General features: G+C 37.1%; 1 protein-coding gene across 1 annotated transcript in view; it reads left to right on the top strand.

Annotated features, from left to right (window-relative positions):
* The window catches only part of NETO1 (neuropilin and tolloid like 1), a 70,584-nt gene that overhangs the window by 25,303 nt on the left and 21,114 nt on the right, over positions 1-24,167 (top strand). The window contains exons 5-6 of the mRNA XM_054818291.1: positions 14,983-15,024; positions 15,139-15,266. Of these exons, the coding sequence (XP_054674266.1) occupies positions 14,983-15,024; positions 15,139-15,266 (170 nt within the window). The remainder of the gene's footprint in view (positions 1-14,982; positions 15,025-15,138; positions 15,267-24,167) is intronic.

Genomic DNA, 24,167 nt, shown 5'->3' with positions numbered 1-24,167 from the left:
CTAAATCTAGTCCCAATTTAGCAAAGAACTTCAGGAAGCCTACATTTAAGCATGTGCCTAAATCTGGGCAATCTCTAGGCTTGGGTACTTACTTAAAGGTAAGTATGTTTAAATACTGTCCTCTACCTTTTCATCTATTGAACTAAGTCAGAATGAAATATTTGATGATTGTGGAGAACTGAACTACTGTTTTGTCAACTCTTTTCACAAGTCAAAAAGCTAGTTTTCTACCTTTACACAAATTATGTGCTAGATATTTATCTATTCAGTGTTTGTCTATTTGATCAATATCACACTAGCATAGCCTTAATCGGCCCAACTTATTCACTGATTCCCAGTTTCACTTGTTTTCATATTCTGTTGCAGCAAGTTGAGTTTTTGTTGGCATTAGAACATCATGACTAGTGATTTATCTGTCTTCCTGTGCTATTTTCCTCTAGTTATTGTTGTCCCTAAAAAGTCACTTCAGAATTGTCTGAAATGAAATTATTTTTCTGTATATAAAAATGTACAATTTTCTTCAGCCATGCTTAGACCTGAATTCATTCAGATAAGTTTTTTGGTCCAACTCAGTTTGTCAATCAGATTTACAAGTTGTAAAATGAAGCGATACTGGTTCTGCAACCATTTGCAATGACTACTGTTCCATTCCTTGAATTTTAAATTTTAAATGTAAAATACAGTTTCCAGTAGATTTTTACTATGTTCCCACTACTTAAACTTGTGGTAGTGCATCCATTGCCAAATGGGTTTTTTAAAATAAAAATGGAGCAGTACTTAAGGATACTTTTTTGAAAGGTACAATTATTTATTGATGGGAAAAGAAGCCTGTGATTTTTTGTGTTATCATGTGTTCTTTTCTCTAAAATTGGCAGTTAAACTCCCAGACAATGGGAACAAGAGGTACCTAGGGAAAGCCAAGATGGTCTTTAGTATCTTGCTCTGTCTGCAAAATCTCATCTCCTCACTCTGGATGAATTTGGAACTCAGTAGGAGTCAGGATTGAGGAGTATTTGCCTCTATTGCATGCTGTCGTGGTTTAACCCCAGCCAGTAACTGAGCACCACGGAACCGCTCGGTCACCCTGCCCCCTGCCAAGGGGATGGGGAGGAGAATGGAAGAAAACTTGTGGGTTGAGATAAAGACAGTTTAATAGGATAACAAACGAAGAGAATAATAATAACAACAACAACAACCAACAACAACAATAAAACAAGAGATGCATAAATGCAATTGCTCACCACATTTAGAAGGAAAAATAAAACAAACCCCAATGCCCAGTCTGTTTCCGAGCAGTGATCCCACCTCCCAGCTAGCTTCCCCAGTTATATAGGAAACATGATGTTCTGTGGCAGGGAATGTCCCTTTGGCCAGCCTGGGCCAGCTGTCCTGGCTGTGCTCTCCCAGCTTCTTCTGCACCTGGCAGGGCGTGAGAAGCTGAAAAGTCCTTGGCTTAGTGTAGGCACTGCACCTACCCAGCAACAACTAAAACATCAGTGTGTTATCAACATCATTCTCATACTAAATCCAAAATACAGCACTATACCAGCTGCTAGAAAGAAAATTAACTCTATCTCAGCTGAAACCAGGACACATGCCTTTCGAATAATGAAGAAACTCAGATCTCTTGCGTCTGAGCTAGCATAGCTGCGGATCTTCCAAAGAATGGTGTCTGCCTCCCATGCTGTATGTTGTTGGCAGCTATGACTACTTACCACTGGTTTATTTACTCTTTACTCATTCATTTATTCAGCAATCTGCAGACATTTAAAAGTGCCTACATTCTCTGTTCATTTATTTTCTCAATTCATTTAGGAGTAAACATAAAGACATTTAGGTGGTGAGCCATCTGTTGAAATAAACAATTGTTTAAGGAAAAGAACTAGATTTAGGAAGATTCAGATTTAAGAAGTTTATTTTCTTTGTGGACCTGGCACTTCATTATCTTTCCATTGCATTTTTATAATTTGTATTATCTGCCTTTTCTTTGCCCTTTAGCTAAAAATAAACCTCCAATACGTGGTTATTTGCTAGAAATTATGTTCTATTAATAAAAATGTGATAATTTTATTACTATAAGGAAATATTTAAAACTACTTTCAAAACTTGCATTTGTAATTACTGAATGAAGACTACAGCATTCCTTAACCCCTCTTGTCTTCCTAAAGTTTTAATTTTTTTTCCCAAAGTGGTTTCACTGCAGTCTAATGATTATTTAACTAGTATAATCTGATGCATTAAAGCATTATCTACAGTTTCATACAATATAGAAAAGATTTCAGCTAAACAGGCCAAATTTTTCTCTGGTTTAAGAATACGAACTTCAATTAATACCAATGAACTTGGATGCACGGTCAGACAGGTTGGGTTTGGTCTTGTATTCTGGTCTGCCATGGTATTTCCAATCTGATTTAAGAGTACTTTGCAATCGTATGGACATACAGTCTAACTGAGAACTGTAGATTAAAAATATGCCAGTCATTCATAATCGAATCAGGTAACATTACTGTTAGCAAAATTGCTTCCGCCCTTAGAGAGCAATTCTCAAGACAGACATTTTCTGTTTCTTATTAAAAATGCATGATATAATAAACCCCAGAAATATTCAAGTACACAAATATCTTTGGAAGTTGAGAGATCCAGTGCCCTCAGATTATTCTTGCTCTGAAGACTCTGCTTGATTATGTCAAATGCATATTGTTTACGTGATCACAGCATAGTCTGCAATTCACTAAGTGAATGTCTGATATTAGCGTTTCCTCAAATAGATTTGAGGAGGAGAATTTAACTTCAGTGAAACAAAATGTTTTGGTCTGTGCTACACAGTCTAAAATGGACTTGCAATTAAAATTCCTTTTTAATGTTTAGAGTGATGAGATCTACCAAACAATTGAGAATGCTATTGAAAGGAATAAATTCATTGCAAAATTGTAAAAATAAGTAAGCAAATGCTTTTGATCAACATTCTATAAATATTGCTTCAGAGATCATTCCACACTAGAGATGCAGAAAGGTTATTTGAATACTTTGATGTCAAAAGACTAATATCTAATATCCAGCAATTTGTGTTAAGAAAGATTGTTTGAGTCATGAGTAAGATGATGAGAACAGAATTGCCAAATATTTTCTGAGAATTCAAATTCAAATAAACTGATGTCTGTGGCACATCCATTATTAAAAATTTGTACTAGCATGACAGAAGCAGGGAGCGTGAAATGTGTTATTCTAGTCACATATCAATCCCCTAGATGACACTGAGAAGCCAGAAAGATGTTGTGTAACAGGACTTACAAACATCATTTGCCAGATGTTATCTGATAGCTGAAGCTCAAGAGACAATGTTATCAAATCTACTGGTTGCAGTATGTGGGTTAATAAAAGATTGTATGATACTACTTCTTGTTTTCTCTTGATTTTTTTCCTTTCTTTTCTTTCCTGTAGCTAATTTCTTAACTCTATATGAAAATTAATATTAAAAGAGAATGCAGAAAATTACTATTTAAAGTATTTTGTTCTTTAATGCTGATTTCATTATGTGTATGACAGTTGTGTATTAACTACTACCAACTAGAAAGTCCATACTGAATTTATATAAAATAAGTTTATAGGTTGGGTTTTTTTAATAAAATGCATACTGTCTTAGTAGTTTAAAAATCAGATTTGGGTAATTTGAATCTCTGTAATTGTATGTGCTCTCCCCACAGGAATTATTTGTAACATTAATATAGTTGTTTGTATTCCAGAATATTACATATCAGTGATATTCCAATATACATATAGATCAATGATTTGCCAAGTGCTTTTAAATGAAAAGTTTTATTTATATTTGATTTTATTTATTTATTTATTTATTTATTTATTTATTTATTTATCGCCAGAGCTTTAAATGATTCTTTCAAATCAAGCTACAAAAAAATCCAGCTGTTTGGCAGTCAAAAACTTGATGTGGTCAAATGACATTTAATTATTGCCTGCTTGTTGGATAAGCAGCTGACCCATACTTAAAAATCCCAAGTACTGTGACTGACCATCATGTTTGACCTGCTGTTGCTGCTGCTGAAAGTGAAAATTGTCCTGATACCCCATTTCTTCTAATATTACCACATCAATGGCAGAGCTGGACAATCTCCAATCAGTATCCAATTTGCTGTTCTTTTCCTAGTCTCTTTAGCCAGTTAAGGCAATATTGGATATTGTATAAAGTAGGCATAAGGACTTATGAACATTTCCTTTCCAAAATGTGATTCAATGAATCACAATGGCTTTTTCTTTGTGAAAGTAATGCAAAAGTCCGGTTTTCATTATTTCTATGAGTCTGAGCCAGTCAATCAGTGTAGGGCTCAATAAAGCAATTATAAATTCAGGTCAGATTGTGGGCCTAAACCTGCTTCTGTTAGAATGAATATTAGAACTGTGGGTAAATATGGTGGAAATCAAATTGTTGCTTCAGACAGGTTGAATAGAGGAGAAAACCTGAAAATCTGTTAAATTCCATGGAAACTATATTTTTTTTTAAAATCTAAATTCCCAAGTTATGACATAGAATTAAAAAGTTGCTAATATGTACTGAATATAATCACTGTTTAGGGATAGCTGGATCTGGAGTTTCTGGAGTGTGAAAAAGTCAGCAGTAACTGAGTTTTTATAAACACAAATCTAAATCTGTTGAAACTCTAGATTACAGATCTCCAGTTATCCACAGACCCATTTGTTTGCTGATGTTCATGACAAATCAGTTTGAGAACTGGTGAACACATGGCATGTGGCATAAATGATACTCAAAGAGGACTGAGGATCCATTAGAAGGATCTTACTGTTTAAAGAAAAAGTTAAAAAGGCTGAAGACAAGAACCTTTGATTTAGAATTTAACATCCTGTTGATTTTTTCATGTGGGCATACAACAAAGTATGTCTTACTGATGAGCAGCAATCTTTATTCATTAATTTAAGTGGAAAACATTTGAGACTATGGTTGGTATGAATTATGTTTGGTTTAGTCAAATACATAGTAAAATATACAGTAGAGCTTTCCTCATCAAAATAATAGTAGTCCCAGCTGACCTAGTGTCTTGTTTCTAACAGATTATGTCTACGCTAGGTCAGTATTAGCAATTAATCATGGCTTGGACTGTTCTTTGGAACTTTTAATTGCATGAAATTGGAGGAAAAACATCTTTTTGAACAAAAGGGAATGTCACCCTCATGCAGTTGTAACCACCAGGAAGCAGCAAAAAAACCAGCTGTAAAACCATACTTAACCAAAAATTTATCAAAATATTTTCCTCCCATAATCTCAGGAGAAGTTGAATTTCATAATACTGGAAAGAGCGGAAGGGTTATTGCTCCCTTCCCATATATTATTTATATCTCTTAAATATCTGAAGCTTATCTTGTATAATAAAATCTAAAATTCATAAGTCTATGGGTAATTTAAGTACGAATTCACAGTTTAACACACAGAATTACCATCTTTCTGACAACTGGATTATACTGAAACTCTTCCTCAGAGAAAACTTCTACCCTATGCTGTTAAAAAGATGAAGAAGCAAAAGAAAATGCAAGAATATCTCCAAGGCAGCTCCATCGTGTACTCTGTAGCTAAAGCTGATGAAAACCCATCTTCTCATCCTGTAGAGGGGGCTTTGTACATTTGGGAAGACTGCTGGGTTCAACAGATCAGTGCTCCCCAAAAGGACGACATCTAGTCAGGAAACCTCCTATCAGTAGCAAAAAGAGAAGGAAAACTCTGGGGTCATTGAAAGCTATACTGCTATGGATGCTGAAAGGACAGGACAGAAGACTTATTTTTCCCACAGTTGTTTCTTTGACTTGATGTTGATATGCCTTCCACAGCAATTCATTGATCTGTGTGGCTTTTAGAAGCTCTATTGCATTGTCTGTGGTGGGCACATATATTTACAATTAGAGTTGACAATTTGGTTTAACAAATGAGTTTCCCTCTTCCTCTGGTTTGGTTGAGGTTTTGTTTGTTGGGGTTTTTTCCTTTACAAAGAGAGTATTCAGGCTTTAGTGGGAATGAAAACCTAGAATTCTCCCTTTGATGCTAAACACCAACAGATTTCTACTCTGGATATAAAGTACTTTTTTAAAACATCCCGTGACATTGGCTTTCAGAATCATACAAAGATTTTGTTATAGGAGAGCACTACAATATAATTAATCCAATAACTTTCAAAAATCTAGCAGTTGCACAGTAAACTAATGAATGGCTTTTTGCCTATGGCTATTTAACTTGTCTCCACTCTAAGGATCATATTTTCAGGAGTATTTTGCCTGGTTCATCTCTTTCTGGTATCTTATATGGCCAGATGATTAAGCAATCAGTTGTTTTTACAAACACAACTCAGTTCCCTTCCAGTGCTCTCTGACGTGGTTATTCACTTTAGCAAAGGTCCACCTAGTGCTTTGCTAGGCTGTAAGAGAAAAATGCTTGGAGAAAGTGCAAGAAATCTCTTGTTCAAGTGGAAGATGAACTATTCACACATGGGAGCTAGAGGAGATATTTGAGTTTCTCATGTGAGATGCAGTTATTGTCAAAAAGATGAAAATAGCATACATGCCATAGCTGGCATAATGGCTAGCTAGAGCAAAGGAATGTTAGTAGGTGTAAACACTATTCTGATGTTTCTGTTTGTATTGGAAATGTGTCTTAACATGCAGTCAACTACAGCTCATTCACTGCTATTTGCAGTATCATAAGTAATGCATTCTGTTGACTATAAGAGCTGAAAAAGACATAACTTTAAAAGAATTGGGAAAATTGCAGTTAATATATTAATTCTGTTGAATGTTCTGAGGTAAAACTAGCAGAAAGCATTATTTATATGATAAAATAACAAAAGTTACTTTATATCACCAAGTTATTCCCATAAGTTCCCTCTGTCCTGGGAAATCTACTCTATGGACTCATACAGCATGAATGGCCTCTCTAAAAAGGACATGAAGATTTAGCACCATGTACCAAGCAATAACCAAGTATAAATGGATTCATTCTGAAGAAGTAATCCCTAGCAATCAGTTGTGGCTAAACCCTCTGGATCATTTTCCCCTATACTTATGCCATGAGCTTAAAGGTTTATTTCCTTGGTCTGGGCTAGGAGTCATTTCTAACAAACCAATGAGACAAATCCCAAGCCTTAGTAGTATTGTGCCAAAATTGCACAATTAGGCCATACTTAGTATTCAACATCATTTGGGAAAAGCTTCATAGCACTTCTGTGTCGCACATCTTTCTTCCTAGTCAAGTTCAGAGACCATTAGTCAATCACAGGAAGCCACTGGGATCTGTGGGGAGATGCATACGAGGTCCTGCCCTTGACTGATAGTCAGTCTTGGCGGTCAAGTCAGCTGCCCTGTTGCAGCAAGGCTGCATTGCCCAGATAAAGTGGGCTCCTGAGCTCGTTCGGTCTTGTTTCATACGATTCTGGGCAACTGGCAGATAAAGTTATATGCAGCCCCTGAAATATTCATCATAGGATCATTTTTTCCTGTGTTTCCACACACAGTGTGCTACATAAGGGGAATATGATGCTTAATTGAAGCACTCAGCTGCTAGCGTAAATATTTAACATAATAAAAATGATCTGCCAAATAATCCCACACATATCATCAAGGCTCCCAGGCTTCCTCTTTCCACTCAGCAGCCTGAGTATGACCTTGTTGCCCTTTCTTGCTTTTCTTTCTCACTAGGTCACTTCCAGGAAGCACTTCTCACTTCTGGGATTTAGGTGCACATATCTAATAGTCCAAACACTGTCTGAGGATGAGACCCAGGCTCTCATGAGCCCTCTTACCTTCTAACATGGTTCCCACTCATACAGAATTTACACTGGAGAAAAACTGTACTGTAAACAGTTTACAGAGTAGACAAGGGAGGCAAGCAGGCTAAGATCTCAAAGCTTGCCACTGTGTGCATGAAAAGAGAAATCCAGGAGCAACCTCTGTGGTCTGTTTTAGTGGACTTCATTCAGGCACTCCTCGGCTGCTCAGTTTGACCAATCTTAGCAAGAAGTTATGCAAAGAGATGGATTTTCTTTTTCTGATGATACTGCCTTTTCATTTCCAAACAGATGTTAAACAAACAAGTATTAACCTTTGGTGTATAGATGACCAGCTATTGCTAACACTTGCAGTATACCTCATCTTAATGAGGTCACCATAGCTGTGCAGTTTATAAATCAGTATAATATATTAATTACACTATAAATATACATTGTGAGTACGAGCTGAGATTAGTAAATGTGACAAAAGAAAAAACTAAAAAAAATAATTTTAGAAATCATACTTCTCGGTGACAGTTTGTGTTATTTCAATACAAGGAATCTGTTTAAAGTAACTTGAGTAGGTTGACTGTTTTTTTCTGAATACGATTTTACATCATCTGCTGCTCACAGCATTAATTTATAAAATTTCTTCCTAAGACAAATAGCAGCTTTAGTTTACTTTACTGTGAGTCAGATCACCAAAAGGAGGACAAAGTAGTGTCTCCTTATGGAGTTACATCCTCAAAAACAGAGTTTCTTGAACTTCTCCAGAGTAAAAATATTTTTTGGCTTATTTGTCTTCATATGACTTCTTGTTGATCTAATAGCAGGTAGAACTTCTAGGTGAAATACCAAGAGTCATGTTCACTGCTACATTTGTACTTACCACCTTTGAGTTCTTTCATGACAGTGCTAAGGAGTGAAAAATTTGAGAAGTATTGTTTTAGATTATAAATATATAACCTCTAAAATAGCTGCCCTTGCTCACAATATTGTTCTTAAAAGAAAGAACACAGAAAACAAAGAGCAAATACAGCACATACTATTGCCAGCTATAATTATTACAGAACTATTTTTCAGGGTGTCCAGCAAACTATAAGCTTTCTTTTTGGTATCTTTAATATGGATATAGATATATGTTGAAGTTTCAACAAGACAACAGGCATGAAAAAATTCATCAGAACAAATTTAATTTTCAACTAACATGACAATAATTTTGTGTATTTTTGCACATCTATTTCACTTAGGTTTAGTGGGTTTGTTGTTGGGCTTGTTTGTTGTTGGTTTTTTGACTTTTGACTTCCAAGAATGAGATATCTATTATTTCTGTCAGTACAAGCAACAGGTTTGATGCCGACAGTGTAAGAAAGTGTCCAGATGAACTTTATATGAAAAGCTACAGAAACTGATGAATAAAATGCGAGAGGTTTACTCACAAATTTGTACATTTGTAAGAAAGAAAATAGGATAGTTTTTCTGTATGACTTTAGTTTTAATAACCTTGCAGAATCCATCTTTCAAGACAAGTTGAACAGTTTTGATAGCTGTGTATTTTTTATTCAGAAATTGATTTTTATAAATAGATTTGTAATAACACCAGTGGAATATCATGTTGCTAGTATTTAGTTTGAACATCATGCATTTTCCTTAATTTGTTAGATACTACCTACCTGTTTCTTAACAGAAATCACTCAAGTAATAGAATTTTAAAGAATTTCACTTTCTATTATGGCTATAGGTTAGGAAAAATTTACTAGCTCTTATTCCATGAGATAATAATTCTGCATAGTGCATGTGTGGTAGGATTTATCACACCTAATTCTAACATGTAGGCATTTATTCAAATGAACCTTTCCCTGTTCTTATAGTCAGTAGAGCAAGAGACCCAGAAAAAAAATTTGTTCTGCTTTAGACAACTGTCAAAAATTGGGATGCATCATTTTCCAAAGGTGCCCATCTATGATGGCTATGGAATGTACAGAGAACCTGGTCAGCTAACCCAGGCTGAACCTCTGACATTGGGTGAGATGAATCCCATGCACAGGGACACAGGTTCTGGAATAGAATAAAATGTTAGTTTATGTGTCCAAAGTTTATGAGGTCTGTGCTCTATGCTGACATGAATTTGCTTTTCAAATTTGCATGCAGTATTGCGGTAATGAACATTGTCTGTCTCATAACCAATTCATTCTATGTCTTATATTAGGTGCAAGACTAAAATATAGATAATCATGTATTAAAGTATCTGTAGGTGTGTGCTCAGTGAAGAATATATGTTAGGCATATTTTGTGCAATCTGTTTTTTTTTTTTTTAAGTCTGGAGAATCATGCTGGTGATGAACAAAGATTAGAATTACTTACTGTGCTTTAGAGAGTGTTTTTTCTCATCTCTTTTAACTCAGTAATTGCATTTTTGTTAAACCTATTGCTATGTATGAACTAAATTAATATCTAATTAAACAGTGTTTTCTGCCATAACCTCTCTGCTTATATCATGATAGCTAAACTGTACATATTTGTTAATTTGTAACGCATACCTGAGAGTTGTGTGTTTGCCTAGTTTTTACTGAAGTCTGAGACTGATAAAGACAAGTGGTATTCAGTGACACTTTACTTTTGATTTTTTGCTTTCATGAAGGATAAAAAGAGTATCAGGTACTATTTTATAGGAGAATAAAGTAAAATGTTAGCCAGGGAGTTCAGGTAGCCAGCCAAGTCTGGAGTGAGCATTAGTGACTTTGAGTGAGAGAGTGCATACATACATGCATGCATAGGTGGGTAAACATCTTTCTGTTTGGATATGCCACAGCTGGCCAACCACATAACATGCTGCAGTTTGCTTGTAAACAGAGACATTTACATACTCTTCTGAGGAGCCCAGAACTGGACACAGCACTCCAGGTGTGCCTTTATCAGTGCTGGGTAGAGGGGAAGGATCACCTCCTGCAACCTCTTGGTAGCACTCCTCCTAATGCTGCCCAGGACACTGGCGACATTATTTGCTGCAAGGATACATTATTAGCTCATGTTAGCGTGGTGTCCACTGGGACCCCCAGGTCCCTTTCTGCAAAGCTGCTTTCCAGCTGGTCAATCCCTAGCATATGGAGTTGTTTCTCCCCAGGTGAAGGGCTTTGCACTTCCCCTTCTTGAACTTCATAAGGTTCCTGTCAGCCCATTTCTCCAGCCTGTCGAGGACCCTCTGCATGGCAGCATGAGCCTCTGGTGTATCAGCCACTCCTCTCAGTTTTGTGTCATTAAAAAACTTGCTGAGAGTACACTCTCCCCCATCATCCAAATGGTTAATGAAGATGTTAAACAGGATTGGACCCAGTATTGACCCCTTGGGTACACCACTCATTACCAGCCTCCAACTAGACTTTTTGTTGCTGATCACCACCATCATGGGCCTAGTTGTTCAGCCAATTTTCAGTCCACCTCCCAGTCTGCTCATCCTCCCCTTTTTTTTACTGGTTAAGGGAATCACCATTTTCTCCTCAGGCCATTCTAAAGTTTCTCATTCCACTTGTTTGCCAATAACTCTAAATAACCTGGCATGGATTTTTGCATCTTGTAAGAAGTTTCAAATATAATTCTGTGCTTCACAGAGACTTTACAGAAAAGCTTATAGTAACTAAACATTGCAGTAATCTGTTATTTGTGGAATAGGTTGTAATATATCATCAAAGGAAATTTTTGGATAACCTCTATTTTGTTGGTTTTGGTTGGTTTTAAAAGAGACATTCAATGCTTCAGGAAAGAGCCACAGAATGTCTTTTGGCTGTGAGGTCTTCCATTTACATAACCTTTACACATTTTCACATTTCCTATGAAAATTCCTGGTTTCCTCTTTACATACTTCATTTCCTCATTAAGGAGAGCCCCATAACAATTTACATGTATTGCATTCCCCTCAAGGCCTATTGCCTCCTATTTTTCTCTCTCATTATAGGTGGTCAATCCTGTTTTTCACAGCAAAATCATAGAATCATAGAATGGTTTGGATTGGAAGGAACCTTAAAGATCATCTAGTTCCAAACCCCCTGCCATGGGCAGGGACACCCTCCACTAGACCACGTTGCCCAAAGCCCCATCTAGCCTGGTCTTAAACACTTCCAGGGAGGGGGCATCCACAACCTCTCTGGGAAACCTGCTCCAGTGCCTCACCACCCTCACAGTAAAGAATTTCTTCCTAACATCTAATCTAAATTCACCCTCCTTCAGCTTAAACCCACTACCCCTTGTCCTGTCACTACACTCCCTGATAAACAGTCCCTCTCCATCTTTCCTGTAGGCCCCTTCAGGTACTGGAAGGCCGCAATTAGATCTCCCTGGAGCTTTCTCTTCTCCAGGCTGAACAACCCCAACTCTCTCAGCCTGTCCTCACAGGAGAGGTGCTCCAGCCCTCTCATCAGCTTCGTGGCCCTCCTCTGGACTCGCTCCAACAGCTCCATGCCTCTCCTGTACTGGGGCCCCCAGAGCTGGACGCAGTACTCCAGGTGGGGTCTCATGAGAGCGGAGGACAGGGGCAGGATCACCTCCCTCGACCTGCTGGTCACACCTCTTTTGATGCAGCCCAGGACACGGTTGGCTTTCTGGGCTGCAAGCGCACACTGCTGGCTCATGTTGAGCTTCTCATCAATCAATACCCCCAAGTCCTTCTCCTCAGGGCTGCTCTCAGTCCATTCTCCACCCAGCCTGTAGTTGTGCTTGGGATTGCACTGACCCATGTGTAGGACCTTGCACTTGGCCTTGTTGAACTTCACACGGTTCACACGGGCCCACCTCTCCAGCCTGTCACGGTCCCTCTGGATGGCATCCCTTCCCTCCAGCGTGTCCACTGTCTTGTGAGGTTTTCCTAATGGGAACATGATTTTCGTCAGGACTCTCTGTCTATCGGAAGATCTAGCCAGTCAGTGTTTAGATATCATTAAAAGGGTTCTGACTCAGCCAGACTGATAATAACAATTTGATTGAATTACATACAGAAGAGTTGCTAAAGTATAATCTGTTTAATGGTAGACTATTTAAAAAACAAACATTTGCTGGGTAAATATGCTTAAACATGGTTGAATTTTCAGCATCTCTGATAATATCTTATTTACAGATTGTTGTTTTTATTATAATAACATTGGTATATTATTAATGTTTATTGAAGTGTATCACCTCAGGTGTCATACATTTTATTTCAATATTATTCGAGATGTTGAAAAGCTGCAAAAAGATCATTTTTCAAAACTGAGCAGGATGTACCAAATTTCTAGAATTTTAACAGATTGTGCACTTTTATGTGGTTTTGCTCTAACTGTATTGTTAACAAATGAGAATATACTTTCAGAATTGTTGTTGGGGCAAACTGCATGGTCTAATTTACACTTCAGCCTGGATTCTTGCTACTAGCACTCCTTCATATGAAAACTCCTTCATATGGGAGAAACCCTGTCAGGGCCTTTTTCTCCTTCTTTCCTCCTCTGTACTTTGCAAACTCAGCAATAGGAAGAAATGTAATGGTTACACTAGACACGGCTTGGATGTTAATTTGAACCAGTAGTCAAAGTAGATTTCCTTTAAGTATCTTGCTTTCACCACTATATATCTACATCTGAGTACATTAACTGAAATTTTTAATTACTTTTAATGTTGTTGGTTATCATATCTATTTATCTATAAAACTGCTTAACAATTAATGCTAACTGCCTACTCAATTATATTTGCAGTCCCTTAAGTTCATGAGTATTTACTCATGATTTATATTGTGCAAGTGTAAAAGATAACTGGGAAGAACAACAGCAGCCTGGTTATAGAGGGACAGTTTAAAAAAGCGATTTTACAGCTCCAATTTTTGAAGTCAACACGTTCTCACTGTTCGGGTTAAAATCACTGATCTCGCTTATACAGCACTAGGCTTTTTCAGAATATTGTTTGGTTATGATTCTTACTGTCCTGACTCATCTAAGGCTAGAGGGCAACAGCAGTTTTGGTGGTGAGTTGTCTATTTTTTTTTATTTGATACATTTCCTACTTCCAAACTTTCTCTTCATTGTTTTATTTATAGCTTTTTACTACACTGAGCCAATTCTGAAACAATAAGATCAGTTCCATGAGTAGACTACATGGCTCAAATTTACCTTTGTTTTTCTCTTGTTCAAACATTTTGAGGCATGGGCAGTATGTACATGGCTCAGGAGAAGCTTAATGAAGAGTGTTTGTATATAAGTGTTTATTATTGATTTCAGAAGACCAGATCCTATCAACTTTCCAGAAAAAAAGTAGAGACCAGTGGATTATTCTTTTTTCCCTCCTGAAAAATGAGAAAAACAGTGCAGAACATTCATTTTAGGTAGAAAAGCAGTGCAAGTGATAAAAAATCTCCCAGACAGGACCAGTCTATTCTGAAGAGATCATCTTCTCTTGAAATACTTTAGCCTCTTTCACATTTCTGGTTTTGGACAGTATCTTCAAACTGGGCCAAATTTTGTGAAATGATGATTTGTCCATGGATGGCTCTCTGTTGCGACATAGGTCTAAGACCAAACTCATTTAATCTATGTGTTATAGCTGACTATAAAGACATGATACAAAGCATCTCAGACAGAAAATATAATCAAGTTTTTCTGATTGAAAATAGCACATGTATTAAATTTGTTAGCACAATGAATTCCATGGTAAATCCTTGTGGTATTTATTCCAGGAAGACCAAATGGGTACTTCTGACAAAGAAAGTGTCTCCTCTTTTCAGTGGGGATGGCAGAGTACTCATAAACACAGAGTGAAGTTTAGATTTCTCTAGTTAAGTTGAGTGTTATAATCATACTGCAAAATGCAAAATAGGCAAAAGGATTCTGAATGGATCTGTAAATATATCCTCTTTCATTAGACTGATGTATTAAAATATCATGTGGTTAGCTGTGTGATGTTCTTGCTTGCTAGTGTATGCAGAAATATTTTTGAACTCACTCTTCTGAAAGAGCGAGGCAGAGAAAAGTAGGATTTCATAACAGAAAAAAAAAAAGTACTTGGTATGATAGTATCAGTAATTTCTACATTAATAATTAGGGTGTTGCCATTGTTTTGAAAGATTTCTCATTTCCAAGAAATGTATGTATAATTATATCACTGAAGTGCATTGTCAAATTTTAGCACACTGACATTATAGCCAAGATATTGAACAAAACTAATTTTTTCTTTCTCAATTTTTAAGATCCAGATTTTAAGGACCTTGGCGTTTTGAAACCATTGCCAGGTTGGTATGTTGTGTTGTGGTTTTTTTTTTAACTTGGAGGCCTTTGCACTCTTCTGTAGAAAATATTTTTGTTTGCTGTTCAGGTTTCATTTTTTCTGGTATTTTGTTATTCAGTTTGTGAGTTTGAGATGGGAGGACCTGAAGGAATTGTGGAATCTGTACAAATTGTCAAAGAAGGAAAAGCTTCTGAAACTGAAGCAGTAGACTGTAAATGGTACATCCGAGCACCACCCCGATCCAAGGTCAGTCCTTCATCCACTTGCTGATTTGCCATTTAATTTAAGAAATTGACTTTTCTAATATGTTGTGCATTTCTTAGTACAGTCAGATCTTGTTTAATAACTTTACAGCTTGAACTTGTAAACTATTTTTTTCCTTCTGCCACGGAAGGGTAATTTGTCACCTCAGCCAAAATAACCTTCTTTCTCTATAAATAATAATGTGGGCAGCATTAATGTGCTTTTTGTGCCATAAGTAATTTTCTTAAATTAATCTTTAATTTTTGTCATATTTTTAAAGAATCAATGTATTTTCTTAAGCGGGAGGTAATCTTATCACTTTAATTTTCAATATATTTTAAATACCTAATATACAGACTAGTAAGGGAACACTTCTGCCTCCCTAAGGTCATCATTGTTTCTCATCTGGGAACTGTGAAAATGGAGCCAAGGTAAATTCACGTTCCTCTGTATGAGACCTTTAACTCATTTGGTTTAGAGCCACAGACAAAAAGAGATAGTGTTCTCATTTCTCTCCCACCACAGTCAGCAAGCCATGCCTTTGTAACAAGCAGGGGAAGGCTGCAATGAATTTAACAGTTCTTAGATTCTGTTGAGGTCCCCTCTTATCCATGATTTATCAGTTATTATATGGATTAATTGTTGCTGGTTACACTACCATTTCTCCTCTCTCTGCAACTGGAACAGCTTTGTGCCTCCCACCAACTTTCATTCACTGTGTTAAAGAAAACTCCACGTTATATTTTTTCTAGCTGTCTTTTATTGGACAAGAAAGGTTTTACGAGGTAGAATTTATATATACACTAATCTCTAACATCTTTAAATAGATAAGTTTTGGGGGTTTTTTTGTGTAATCTCAGCGCAGACTGTCCTGAATATATCTAATTGTTTCAGCATTTGGTATTGGATAAACAGGAGGAAGGGTTTCCAGAAGAGAAAAAGTCATTAGTATCAGCATTTTTCTATTGTCAAAGTTTAGGAGAGGAGTTCAATAGTTAGCTCATAAAGATTACAGGTAAGTTATTTCCAGAATATAGTTTTATATATATATATATATATATTTGTACTTTTGGATAAATTTAATATTCATAGAGATTTTCAATTAAGTAGATGAACTTCCCACTTTGCTACAGTAAATAGCTATAGATGTGAAATTACTTGAATGATGAATGATTATTGCATATGTTATATCCACAGAATCACAGAATGACAGGGGTTGGAAAGGACCTCTAGAGATCATCTAGCCCAACCCCCTGCTAGAGCAGGATCACCTAGAGCAGGTTGCACAGGATCGCGTCCAGGCAGGTTTTGAATATCTCCAGAGAAGGAGACTCCACAGCCTCCCTGGGCAGCCTGTTCTAGTGCTCTGTCACATGTTTTTCCTTGTATTGAGATGGAGCTTCCTGTATTCCAGTTTGTGCCCATTACCCATTAGTAGAAAGAAATCAGGTAAACAGATAATTAGAATTGTGCTTATTAGAATCCGTACAACTAAATTCATAAAATTGTCCTATAATCTTAATTTTAGTTTATGCTTAGTTGGTCAGAAAATGTCATTGTGATACTCTTACTTGATCTAACTCTAAAGTTCTGTATGATTCAAAGTCTTGCTAGAAATACCATATTTACTTACCTGTAGGATTTATTCACACTTCAGTCCTGATGTAGAAATACAAATTGTGTAGCTACATAACCATAACCACAGTGTTTAACAGAAGAATGCCCCACTATCACCATTAATAGAGGACTAAACATTGTTTAGTTGTGTTGCATTTCAAAAAATGTAGATGAGCTGAAGAGCATCTGGAAGGGAGAGTGATGAGAGGGTTCTAGAAAACCTCAGGAAAGGCTGGAAATTGTTTAATGTTGTCTAGAAGATTTTGTGAAAGAGCATGATACCAGATAATAAAAGGCTTTTACAAAGAGGAAGGAATGCTCTGATGTCCATGTATATAGGATAAGCCATGGTCCTGCACTCTGAAAAAAAAGATTCAGGTTAGATATCAGGGAAGAAAATTTCTAACAGCAGGGAGGGGATTATGAATGATTGGTCAAGCAAGTTTGTTCAGCCAGCATTGCTAGCGATCTTAAAGTGCAGGTTAGGCAAAAATCTACGAAAAATAAGTGAAACATTACTAATCGTACCTTTAGGCAGAGGGGGTGAGTTGGGTCATCTCTTGACAAATCCTATTGCTCCCATCTCACAGAATTTTCTGGGTAGAGAGATAGAGCAATATAAAAGCATATAAATCAGTATTTCCTAACACATGAAGTTGAAAGCTTTTTCAGCGGGCTAGGAAAAAAACCCAGTTTTCAAGCCTAGATTCATCTTCGAGGGGTAACTCCAGTTTAGCACTTGAACTTTCTTAGTGTGGTTTTCACATATATATATATGTATATATACAAATATATACACAAATATATAACTGTATACACACACACACATACGGTTATGGTATTGCCATACTGAGAAAGGTTGAAAAATTGGCAGATATTAAGGAAGGAATTAGTGGATAAATTTTTAAAAAACGTTGCATGAAGTAAGATTTATGGTAAGAATGTTTATGGGCCTAATTCTATTGAACTGGATTCTATTGTCCATATTTTACAGTCAGCTTCCTTTGTGCTTATCTAACCTTGAACTAATGACATACTCAGTATAATAATTCAGTTACATCATTCTAATTTATGGCAGCTTGCACCTATGAAAACAGGCTTTCCTGCTAAGAACAGTAAGAACTCAGCAGACGTCTTTAAATCCACATGTTCCTGTACTTTGGGCTGCACAGTTTGTTACTGGGAACTATGCCTAAAAGGCCAGAGTTTCTCAGACAGAGTTTGGGTTGGATCTTTACAGTTTCCTAATTAAACTGTGCCAGAATGGGGGCTGCTTGCAATTTCATTTGGCTTAAGCTCATCCAATCTAAACTGTCTGCAGAAGCAAGATGCAAGTCCTTTCCTTGGTTTGCAACTCCAGATTCAAGCCAAGTCTGAGCTCAACATATGAGCAATGAGATCAGTCAAGGAGTATGAACTTGAGATCTCTAAGTCTGAGCTTCAAACTGACAGTCTGGGTGTAACATTGCTGCTATCTTCAGCAAGCTCAATGGGACAGAGAACAGCAAATTTCTTGCACACACTTAAAATAGAGCCATCACTGATTACCTTATAGAACCAAAAGTAAAATGCTGAAAATGAATGCAGAACTGAAACTTTCTGGAAGCTCAGAAGACAGCAGAAGGCATTTTAAACATGACTTCAACCAATACACCTGGAACCTCCTATTTGACAGTGACTGGTTGCAAAGTGTGTGTTTCTAGTAATCATTCAAAGTCAGTTCCCGATGAGTAAGATAGCTATGAATCTGGAGTTGACTGAGGGTTCTGCACTTCGTATGGAAGCAGACTTCAATCAGTAGAGAGCAAGAGTGGAAAATGAAGAAGAGAGCTGCTGACCAAATGTGCCAACCTACCCAAAACAGTAAAGAGCTGAAGGAACCTGCCCATCCCAAAATTCTTCACTGTAGAATAAAGCCCAAAGGAGGAAGTGGATGAGCTTATCGCACTGGGATTTAAAAAATTTCAGAGGTATCATTTGCTACAGCAGTGGATAAGAAAGAATCCTCTGTTTATGAATAGAAAATAAGAAAATGAAAAGAATGATAGTATTTTCTCACTTTCTGTTAAGGGTGACATGTTAGAGGATAACATTGACAACAAGCATTTTTCTATTTTGGATGTGTCAGCAGAGTTTCACAAGGCCCCCCAGGAAGACAGAATGCATGTTTGTGCTCAGGTAGCACTCCCTTTGGTGGTAACTTTCCCAGCAAGGTGCCATTGTATTGTGCTTGCTCCTTAAGAGGCTTTGTAGGGGAAAAAAAGAGAGTAGAATTTGATGGTAAAAGTAATAAAACCTTTACAAAGATGTTCTGATGCTTGGAAAAAACAGTAAGCAATGCTTATAACCAGAAGCTCTGACCAGCTTGGGAAAGAGCATCCAAGTTACAGATAAAGCGTTAATTTGAATCCGGTCTAGTGGAAGTTATCTATTCAGGAGGAACAAGCAAGAAGTACACTTAAACTGAGCAAAGAGTCTAGACACACCACCAGAAATAAAATGAAGTTTTAAGCTAGTTAGGCAAAGCAATGCCTCATTTTCCCACCCCACCTGAGCACGTTACTGGGCAAAGAAGGTATCTTTACAGGTTATAGGTTGCAAGACTTAATAAAAAGCTTAAGAAACTGAAAGGATTAATTAATGGCTATCTAGTTTTGACATATTATTGCAGTATCCTTAAACCTGAACTATCTATGAGCGGTCACGTTTGTTTCAAATAGAGAAATTCTGGGGAAGCAGTGGGAGGGGATGCGCAGCACGTGGCGGGGAGCCAGGGTGAGGGTGGCCACAGGGCCAGGACATGGCTGACAGGGAGAGCCGGGCAGGCCCAGCCACGGCAGCCAGGGCACGGCGGTGGCTAGGTTTGCCTGTGGCAATGGGGCCAACCATAGCTTGAGATGGGGCCAACCATAGCTTGAGATGGGGTGGCAGCTTGGCGAGGCGAGGCCGGAGCAGTGAGACTCGAGGCTGGGCATGGGACAAAAGCCCAAGTGGGACCAAAACACTTGCACATTTATAAAGGATGGGTACTGCTACCTGGTACAGGCTCTAAATCACTTATCACTGTTTTCATGGTGGGCCTTGTATCCACATACCTGATGAGAGAGATGATGCTTTTGGTTCCAGGTGCTTGACTTTCAGATTCGAATGTAGTCTGGAGAGAGGATGAGCTGTTACACGCACGTTTCCTAGACAGTTAGGAAGAAACACATGGTGAAGCAAATTGCAGAGCTATAAGTCTGTATAAACCAAACTGACTAAATCAAAACATTTTCTGTTCTCACATGTGAAGTGGAAACTTGTGCTCTCAGATGAGAGAGAAAAACAGTTTCAGCCGTTGGCACTAGCAGGCTAGCATATACCTAATTTTTGGAGGCTTCTTAATCAGATGTAGAAGAGAAGCTTTAAGCAGTACACTAAAGTTTAATAGGAGGCATTTGAATGGTGATTCCTCAAATATTACAGAAAAATAAAATTTAGAGACTGAAAAGCCTAATAGCCAGAGACACTTTTATAGGCTTCAGATGAGCTCCATCTCTGAAGAAGCTCTGAAGCTTGCTAACATACAGATAATGCAAATAATACTAGGAATGAAAAAAATCCCACACATTTATAGGGCATCCCTGGAACAAGGTGAACAAATTATGTTTAAACAAGTAGAAAATAATGTTTAACTATGTTAAACCATCAAAATCACTTCTTTGAAACAGTTTTGTTAGATGATGATGCAAGACAAGCACGTGTGTAGCAGGCGTGGTAATACACATGCAAGAGTAGCACTGACAAAAAAAACCCCAACAAACAAAACCCCACACTTTTAAGTTAGCATGAATCTATTCCATTCAGGTATAGAAATATAATCAACCTCAGCATCCTCAAACCAAATAACCAAATAAAAAGAAAGCTACTGATGAAAGTAATAAAACATCTACCAAACAGAACAGCAGAATCAGGATGTGATCTACAGTTTTCAGTGTTAAAAAGCAGAACAGCACCAAGAAGCTGTAAAGGTGGTCACTTGTGAGCATTTTTCCACTGTTCGAGAGAAAAATGAGGATGACTTGACAGTTAGAATAAATGTCAGTTACTGGGGACTTGAGGAAGTCTGAAGAAACAAGTAGGACAAAGCTAAGAAATCTGAAGAGCTTTACTTGTCCAGGAAAATGGTATTTTGATATCTGAGCCTGACTGTGAATCACAGGGTGTTAGAGGAAGTACCGTATAAGATTGTCACCTTTGAGAGACAGTATTCTCCAAACCCCAGCAGAGAGGAAAATATGAGGTATGGAGTTCTCTGTTTTCACAGCACGGTCCCAGACTGGTAACAGCAGGCCCAAAAATGTCAGAAAACCTAAACAAACAAAAACCCAAACAGAATATGTACTGCTAACATTTCCAGGGTGAAGTAAGGTTGATTTTCAAAAAACAAGTTTAGGAGCCAAACAACAGGACAGGCTACTTTAGAAGACAAATTCAGCATTGTTAGTAATATGCTTTTTAGGCTGATATGCTTGTTGTCTTTTTGCCTTGAAGGAGATTAATTAGTGTTGCCCAATCTGCTTTAAAAAAACTGGGCTTGCCAGGCCCAAATACTGGAGGTATCATCTTGAAACTCCTTTACTAATCACATAGAGCTGAACAAGATGCAGGACAAGCAAACGCTGTAACTGTTCACTAAGCAACGGGGAAGGGCGTAGGACCATTTAACACAGTCCTGTGCTTGCAAGAGAATTGACTGAACCCAGAAGCCAAATATGCAAAATCTGGACTTTAGGCCCTGAGGAAGAGGAGATTTTTGTCTTACGTTTAAATTACTTTTGGCAGTTGAACAATGGCTTGTTTAGTTGGTTGGTTTGGTTTGTGTTGATGCATTATAAAGGACTGAATGTCTGTGCACATATATTAAGTCTGATATGCTGGGATATGGTTTGAAGCTTTTTCTGACTGGCCTGATCAATCATGTTGTCAGCCTTAACCTTCAGTGATTGATTAAAAAGCAGAACTCATCAAAAGTGATTCACTGTGAAGAGATTATAATCTGACCATTTTACTGAGGTGATATATTATTCATAGTTTACAACCATTCTTCCCTTTTTTTAATATATGCAGTCAGAGATTTCTGTTGTTTTCAAATTTAAATAAAAAATAGCAAAACTTATCCAGCATTTCCTTTTTTATTACTATGATGACAATACAAACCTTAAAGGTGACAAGACAATTATTTAAAATATAATGTGACTGAGTGTAAATTATATATGCCACAGTTGCAGTGAGGTTTTATCAGTTTTGTTGCTAATGGCATTGGCATTTGCAGTGACATCTCGAAGCTCAATAAAAGCTAATACTTGTGCACTAGCTCCCTGTTCTTCTAAGTAATGTGGAACTGATGATTTGAGGAAAGTACCTTATTAAAACTTTACAAGAAAAATGCGAACAAAGAAGATACAGCTGTTATGCTGCTTCTTTCAAATAAGCTGTTCTCTTCAACAATAATGTCCCGATTATGCTAATATAATGTGTCAGTTCCTACAGAAATGTTATCATTCTAAAAGCTCCCATTGGCATCAATGAAAAAAGGCTTAATGAAGGCAGACAGTGGCATTTGAGTTCGTGACCTCTTTTTTGATCACTTGTTTTCTTTTGCGGGAGAAAAGTTTCTTATCCACTGCTGGTAGAAGTAATGACTAAGATCTCAGTAAATGAAATAACCAGAAATATTGATATTTTTTCTCTCACTTTCTGCTTAATTTCTTTTAGTGAGATCCATATACCAGTGAAAGTAATGAGAATATTGCTACTGATTTCAGAAAACTATGTATCAGGAACATTTTGCATTAGATAACAGTTTGTCATATAATCAGTTTTATTCTTTCCCTAGGGAGCCCAATTTATTAGTCATTTTCTTCTGACAGTGTGGGTCTTGCAGCCAGTGACAATGGCAGATATATAGTAATAAAACCATAAAAATTGGCAGAGGCATGCAGATGCAATTAAATTATTCCAGCTCTTTGAAATAAAATCTGATCCAATATCAGGTTGTCAGTTTGTGTAATCAGTTTCCAGTTTTTAAAAATGCACTTCAGTCTTAATCCATAGGTATGATCCAAATGAACTTAAGTAAATGGAAAGATACCCACTGATTTCAGTGAGCTTTGGATCAAGTCCTCATTACTTTACATAAAGTTCTGGGAATAGTCATCTCCAAAGGAGACTATGAGAATGAAACTCCAACTGACCTCAGAATATCAGGAATTTATTTTCTCTAGTTTATGAAACTTCATGCCATTGGAGAAGGTGCCATCTTTCTTCTGAAGGATGGACATAGATTTTAAAGCCAAATATTTCTTTGCAGTGGTTCCAGTGCCTATCAAGTCTGTTATGAACTTAGCTGAGTTTATCACACAGAGAAATGAACCGTTATAACCAACAGCAGAATTCAGGCTTGGGAAGAACTGAAAGTGTTGGCTTCTTCACGGAACGATTCAAAGTCAAATGCAAAGTTATTGTTCTCTTGATTCTTTCTCAGCATTTATAACTGCTTCTCTAAGAAATATTTACTATTTTATAAGGCTAGCATGTCACCAGAAACTAGAGAATGTCAAATGATAAGCCCATATAAGTAAGACTTCGGCTGTACTGTTATATGAACAATCTGTTTGAACGGATCAGGAATAATTGATGAATGCTGGAAATTGCTGTGAGAGCTGGTATTTTATAACCACAGTGAGAATTAGCCCACATTTCTTGTAAGAATGAAAGCTGATATAAAATTCCTTCTCAATACTGAAACAGAATACCCTATACAAGATATAAGTGTGCTTATATAGATGTATACACCCATACATATGTACATATAAATGAATATATATGACAGGAGGATTGTAATGAAGAACAAGTGAGCAAGCATAAAAGGTTCTTCCTCCATTAGATGAAGTATAGTTTTACTATTGTTTGGCAGTCAGATCAAGATATTTTTTTCTGAAGTAAGAGCTTTCCTGAGGAATATATGTACATTGCATTATATCTGTATGATCTATCATATCTATACATGGTATGTTAGAACATATATGTGGTATACATATGATAGGCATATATGGCATTAAAATAATTATTCATGACAATAATGTGTTGGAAGCCGTCTGTGCGTTCCTACGAGACATTTATCTGATGTGCTTTGCTTCTTGGAAAACAGTCCTGTATATACAATATTGCATATAATCAGCTGCAGAAGGTTTTTATGACATTATCTGTGACAAAGCTGGCAAGCACCGAACCCCCCAAATGAAG

The sequence above is a fragment of the Grus americana genome, chromosome 2, assembly GCF_028858705.1.
Source record: "Grus americana isolate bGruAme1 chromosome 2, bGruAme1.mat, whole genome shotgun sequence".
NCBI classification, from domain to species: domain Eukaryota; kingdom Metazoa; phylum Chordata; class Aves; order Gruiformes; family Gruidae; genus Grus; species Grus americana.
The sequence above is the reverse complement of the archived record's forward strand: the minus strand, read 5'-3'. Positions and strand labels throughout refer to the sequence as shown.